Raw genomic sequence first — 6,704 nt, forward strand, 5'->3', positions numbered from 1 at the left:
CCTCCCCCCCCCAATAAAAAAACAAACAAATAAACAAACAAAAAACAGGAGAGGGCTACATGTTTTAAGGTAAGAGCAATAACATTATATTGATATATTATCAAAATGACACTGTTTTAGCAGAAACATTGTGAAGTAATTTTGAACATTTGTATATTAGGTAAAAGAAGGATGAACTGGTTATATGGTTTAACTGGTTAAAAAGTTTCACAATTGACAGCAACTGTAAACCAAGTATTTTATGTATGATAAATTTCCTTGACACTCGAAAGTAATCTCTGCTTGTAGATTATTTTGTCAAGGAACGGTTTTTGTCTCTGTATGAAATAAATCAACTAATCCTTACACACAGAAATTTCTTATAATTGTCTAGGATCAGTTTTTTTTTACTTGTAAAATGCCACTCAGGAATAAAAATTATTACCTATAATAATTGGTTTACAGTATCTACGTATATTGCCCCCAAAAACACTTAATTAAAGGTAACACCTAATTAAAGGTAATTAATTACTCCAGGATGTGTCCGTCAGAGTTGTACAACAGCACATCCAGGTGGTAGATGTTCCCTTTATAGCAGCCCCTACAGAAAACATTCACTCTCTTACATGAATTCAAGCCGCTATCCATCGATAGAATGTCCGTCTTAAGAATCTCTGGCGATTTGGTCGTCAGCGAAACGGTGCAAGGCAGAGAGCAGTGATCGAAGAGATTCTTATAACCGTCCAATGACATCAGAGGGTTCTTCTCTATGAAGAGCTGTCGCAGGCCCTTACAGTGCGTTGCTATGGATACCAGAGACTGGTCAGTCAGGCACATCTTCTGTATCATGGATCCGCTGGAGATGTTGAGGAGCTTCAGTCCCTGACACCCCCGGGCGATGTACGATATTCCCAGATCCGTCGTGTTGAAGCAGCCCTTAATGTCTAGCTCGCGTAAATCCGGGCAATACATTGCGATCTGGCGTAGACAGTGGTCGGTGACCTTGGAACACAGGCCCAAGTTCAGGAAGCGTAGTTCCGAATGGACTTTGGGTGAAGGAATCGATGAACAGGTCAGGGCATTCAGAAAGTTTGCTCTAGCTCTAGTTCTGTCCAGTTCTGATTTCTCATCGGTTTTATGGTTTGTAATGTAACATGTTTGCGTGCTGTTTTCTGGATTATTCTCTTCCACCAACTCGGGGTCTGCTGCCAAAGATACTCTGCCGTTATCATCTGGAGAAACAGATGAATCATAAACATTATAAGCATACACGTAAATTAACAATTACACGGGAATGCTTACAAATAGAAGCTTTGTAAAATGTATAAAAAAAGTCTGATACTGTTCAGTTGTATATTAAGATGAATAGATGATGCAATTAGAGATGAAGACTTACTTCGTCAAAAACCAAATTATTTGCTTAGGTAACCAGGTAACAGGTTTTTTTTTCAAGAAAAAAAACCAAGAAGATTTCTTCAAGTCTTTTGAATAAAGATTAGAATATAGTTTTTAATGAAAAAATTAATTCAAATACATTTACACTCTTAATAACACTGCTAGTATCAGAAATGAATTGATAATTTAAATATGTATACAATACCATTTAATATGTCAGGGAGATTTGACAATATTTCTTTTTCTTTTAAATATCTGGAAATAAAATTGTATCACAACTATCAGTATATGCAGAGCAAATGGTTACAAAAGTATGAATAATCTAAATTATAAAAATGTAAAGTAAATACTGGTATATCCTGTATAAAAAGTGGATTCCAATTATGTGCTAATTTTTTAAGTAATCAAAGTTTTGTAGAATTTATCAACATGTGAACAATTTCGAAAACAAAATTCATTCTATGAATTCTTTACTCCAGCAAGTGTTACTCATACCATTTGTTACTTTCTTGGATTTACATGTAAAATGCATGTACTCCTCAACTTATGAATATAAACACAGTTTAATAAAGTATATGAGGATCTCTTCCAAGACTTTTGTTATTCATGTACAATTGAAACAGCTTAGAAAGCAAAATTTTACTTTAGCCTAAATACACTGAATTTTCACATCCAAAGTTATCGTTTACACGAAAGGAATAAGTAATATGAAACTTTAAAAATAAGACTTAGTCTAAAATTATGAGAACTGACACTTAAGTCCTATATGTTTTCTGTAGTTACCTATCATAGGGAGTCTCTATCTGATCAAACGCTTCGAAATTCAGATTCTGTACAAATGGACAGTTGGCCACATTCAGTGTTTTCAGCCATTTACAGGACGTCACCAATGGATTGATGCCTTTGCCGGTCAGATGAACACATTCGCTGAAGTTCACGGTCTGTAGATGGTTACAGTGCTGCGCCAGCACTTGTAGTGTGTTATCCGAGACTGACAGACATCCGGACACATCTAGCTGCATCAGGTTACAACAGCTCCTAGCCAGCTGGTCCAAGCCCAGGTCCGAGATCTGAGCACTGTTACACATGGTGAGCGAGCGCAGTGCATGGGAATTCTGGGATAGATAATCCAGTCCTCCGTCCGTTATGTTGGATTTGTGGTAGAAGATTTCCGGATCCGACACGCACAGAGATTCAAGGTTGGGGCAGTGGGTGCATAAATGTTTGATTGAAATGTCTGTAACATACATACAGCCAGCAAATGAGACATTGCGTAGACCAGGACAGGACCTACAAATGTGTTCCATTCCTTTGTCATTCACGCTGGTGGAATTCAAATGAAGGGAGGTAATTGCTGATTTTTCTGGTAAAGATTGGAAGCCAGCATTGGATATACCATCACATCCATACAGAGCAAGTTCCTTCATGTTTTTACAAGCATCTAGCAGAGCACACAAAGTAGAGTCATATAACTTGTTCACACTGGCAATGTGAACAACTTCCAATTCCAACAGACCGCTGAACATGTCTGCAAGCATTTCATTGAACCTGTTCTGATGGAAGGCAGGTTCAGCAAATGTTTCAATACACTTGGAGCTCTCCGTTATTTTGAACACTTTCAAATGTGGAAGTTTTTTCATGGTTACGAAAAATTCTCCATTGCTGCAGTATGCGTAATAATAACTGACTTCAATCGAAGACAATCCTGAACATTTATCCACGAGGGGCTCTAAATACCCGTTTGGGATCGACGGTATCTTAAGTGATGAGATATTACTCACATCCACGTCTTGATGTAAAATACACTTAAGAATTTTTAGGAATGAAAAATCAGTCTCCCGGTGCTGGAAAGCTTTCTCAAAAACAAGATGCTGTAGGCCTCTGGACACTGATTTCAGGACTGAAAGCAGTTCCTCTTCGGTCAGCTTTTCATCAATCTGTTGGCTATAGTGAACCGTACCCCACAAGCTGTGGTGGAAGCACAGATCCCTCCATGCAAGACATGTTTGCTGGACAGAGAAGAAAAGGTTGTACAGTGGTACATATGAGAAAATCAACAAGAGTACCTCCTCTGGAAGATCTAAAATCTCCATGTTAACTCAGGATATAAGTAGTCTTGTCTTTTCCATACAGAAGCTGGGTTTGCAGAATCCATGCATGATGGAGCAAGGGGTCACAACTGAAGAATTGAACTTTGGCATCTTCTTGAAAATGGAGCATGACCTTGTCCAAATTGATCCAAATAACAATATAAAATAGACCATAAATCTGCAGTTATTTTCTCTTCAAATGGCGATTACCTGGAAAAATATTGATACATGTTACACAAGGAAATTAATCAGAAAACACTCTGGCATTTCTAGTATGCCAGAGAAATGGGTCATCTTGATAAAGATTTAATTTAGCTTGACTTGATATTTGGACTGATGCCTTAAGCAAATCTTGTGACAGTCCTAAACAATTTAGTTGAAGTTGGAAATTAAGCACTAATATCCTTATTTTAATCATGTTAACCACAACATGTTACAAACTTTGGGGCAAAGCTTTCAGACATGAATTGATGAGGGTCAGTCCAAATATCAAGTATAATAATAGCAAGCGCAGCTCACCAGCACATAGCACTGGCAAACGCCGCAAGCTCTAATGACAATGCCTCAGCGAAGAGAAAATTTGAACTACAATACTTCCTTTGACGTACTGAATTTTCTGTCATCAGAATTGTACTCATAATTCCATGTAAATTGCATATAGCTACCAGTGTCATGTTCTTGTGTAACAAGTTAAAAAGCAAAAGAATAAATAAAATGGATGATTACGTTGAAAAACCGAGAACATGCAACACAGTAATCCGAGATTCCTCTGACTCTAACCCCCGCTTTTATATCCCCCGCACGTCCCAATATAAAAGCGGGGGTTAAGAGTCAGAGGAATCTCGGATTAGCAACACAGCTGATGGAAGTTTTTTAAGTCTATACAAAGATTCAGTCATTCTATTAAAATGTGTCAGCTATGAATATCATGGCGAGTCGTAATATTTATACTGTATAATGCAGGCAGTCAGCATGTTATCGATTGACTTTGTTCAATAATACATAGTATTACAAGTGATATAACGCTATAACGTTATTCATTTACAAATAAAGTTGCCAATAACTAAATAAGTAACGTTATGCCACTATTCCTCTAAAAATAATGTAATTCAAGTTTCTCAAAATCTGTAATGTTTGTTAAAGCAGTTGAACTGTATTATTATTCGCATACAGATCAAATTATTTTCATAATCAATAACAATATCCAAATGAATAGTCAATACATAGTAACATACATTTTCGTAGTGATGAGGAAGTTTTCTACGTTTAGAGGTAAATTCCCTATAATGGGTGTCTTTATCTTTCGTTCCTCTGTATGTTCGGACCCTTTCGGAGAAGGGGGGGGGGGGGGGGTGGGTAATGATGTTAAAAAAACAAAACTTGGTCTCTTAGAACTGAAACATATTTTTGCTGTTTGAAAGCAAAATCTTGGGGTCTGTTTACCAGTACATATTCGTTTATTTTAAAATCACAAGTTGTATCAGATACATAAATAACATATTTATGTCTCTGGTTGTATTAACTTTTCAGTCCAGTTTTCATGCCCTATTCACACTTTTGTGAAAAAGATGTCCGGTACATGTCCTAGTGAAAAAATGCACACTTTCATTACATGATCGCCGTTTTCATGCCTCCAAAAATTAGAGTTTTCCTGCATCCTTGGTGAACCGAGAATGATTAATATTGAATTTGTAAAAACTATGAAATTTCAATGAGTTGGACCATGGTCAGTAGGCGTATGCTAGGCTGGACTTGGTTTTCTGATGATGCATCCAACAAAACTGCTCTTTATTGTTTCATAAAAATCTTTTAATTATCAAATAGCAGATAGCCATAGCTGTCTGCTTTGATAATCAACCATTAAAAGTACATGCCTGTAGTATTTTTGGTAGAGATAATACATAATACATAAAATTTTAAAAGAACGCTGAAAGAAATAACAGAAGACTAAATTCAGTGATTATATTTTTTTAATTCAATATTTTCACATGAAATAACAACTTATCACAGAATTCACTCAATCATCCATGAAAAGCGATCAAAATCAAACAATTTCCATCTCGCTGCATTCTTGTATCAATGAGATAAAAATGGGCTGCATTCCTTTCATATCAAACCAATCATAGACAATGGCAGTCTGCAATCACTAAAAACTACACAACAACTTGCTGAAACTTAACAATAATTGTACATGGACCTTTAAGAATGATGTACAAATGTTACTGGGTATTTCTTATGGACAAATTCAAACCCCTCTACACTAAAGAATGATGCATGTGTTGGCAAAATTGTATTTACAGTAATATATAAAATAGATCGTATCATTTGTTAGTATATTTCCAGTGGACAAATACAATCCATTGAAAAAAAATTGTTAATGGATAATATGGTCAATATTGGCCAAAAGTTGGTATATTATTATCAAACAAAAAAAGAGTATCTGGACATTACTAGTAAATTAGAAAACAAATTGACACTTGCCTAATGCTCATCCTCTATCTTGTTTTGTGAAACTCAATACAACTACATGTACACTACATTAAATTGAAGTTATCTATGATGATACTTCATCCTGCTATGAGAGAATTGCAGGTCTGGAAAAAATTACACAGAAACAACATACCGGTAGTACAAAAATAGCAGTCCCACACAACATTCATATTGGTCACTAAAGCTCTGCTTACATATCACTCAACACCCCTAATGTACACATGCATCTAATAATTTCATGCAGTCATTCATATCTAGGACAAATTTTGGAGGAGCAAAGACAATTGGTTATATTTCTGGATTACAAGAAAACTGCCACAGAAATGGAGGAAAAGAGGCTCCATGATCAAATGGGAAATCTGGGATAAAATATTAGTATGTGGCTCCCTTAATTACTTGGTTTTTTTTGTCTTTTCTTTTTCAGCAAAAAATTAAGTCGGATTTGCAAGGGGACATAACTTAAATTTCATTCTTTTTTTCCTTTTTCTTTACTTAAACAGTTTATTCCCCATTTCAACATGGTATAAGATTAATCAATACAACAGCATTTGTCATTTTAACTAATTTAGCAAAAAAAATATCAATCCTTCTGGTACATAAAATTATTCATTCTATTTTAAATGACATTACATGCATGTTCATTTTTTTCTTTCTAATGCATGATTATTAAAAAGATAATTGGGACATACATGTATTCATTAAAGGCATCAAAATTGCAAATATGTGAATGGTCAAATTTACACACAAAAT

The 6,704-nt window shown here is 35.5% G+C and overlaps 1 protein-coding gene across 1 annotated transcript; it reads right to left on the reverse strand.

The window, feature by feature from the left end:
- On the reverse strand, nucleotides 1–3,687 carry LOC105343200 (F-box/LRR-repeat protein 7). Its single transcript, XM_066071192.1, has 3 exons — nucleotides 2,158–3,687; nucleotides 1,580–1,629; nucleotides 1–1,211 (listed from the first exon to the last, which is right to left on the reverse strand). Exons 1-3 carry the CDS (start codon nucleotides 3,465–3,467, stop codon nucleotides 508–510), a joined length of 2,064 nt encoding a protein of 687 aa, XP_065927264.1. The 5' UTR covers nucleotides 3,468–3,687; the 3' UTR covers nucleotides 1–507.
- Nucleotides 3,688–6,704: the final 3,017 nt, after the last annotated feature.

This window comes from Magallana gigas, chromosome 9, assembly GCF_963853765.1.
Source record: "Magallana gigas chromosome 9, xbMagGiga1.1, whole genome shotgun sequence".
Taxonomy (NCBI): Eukaryota; Metazoa; Mollusca; class Bivalvia; order Ostreida; family Ostreidae; genus Magallana; species Magallana gigas.

Bases quoted from the DNA above. Each gene is read 5' to 3' on its own strand.
- LOC105343200 (XM_066071192.1), bottom strand. From the start codon at position 3,467: ATGGAGATTTTAGATCTTCCAGAGGAGGTACTCTTGTTGATTTTCTCA. The intron at 1,630-2,157 runs GTAACTACAGAA...TTTTATTTCCAG, and splicing joins ATAGAGACTCCCTATGATAG to ATATTTAAAAGAAAAAGAAA. The intron at 1,212-1,579 runs GTATTGTATACA...CTGTTTCTCCAG, and splicing joins TCTCCCTGACATATTAAATG to ATGATAACGGCAGAGTATCT.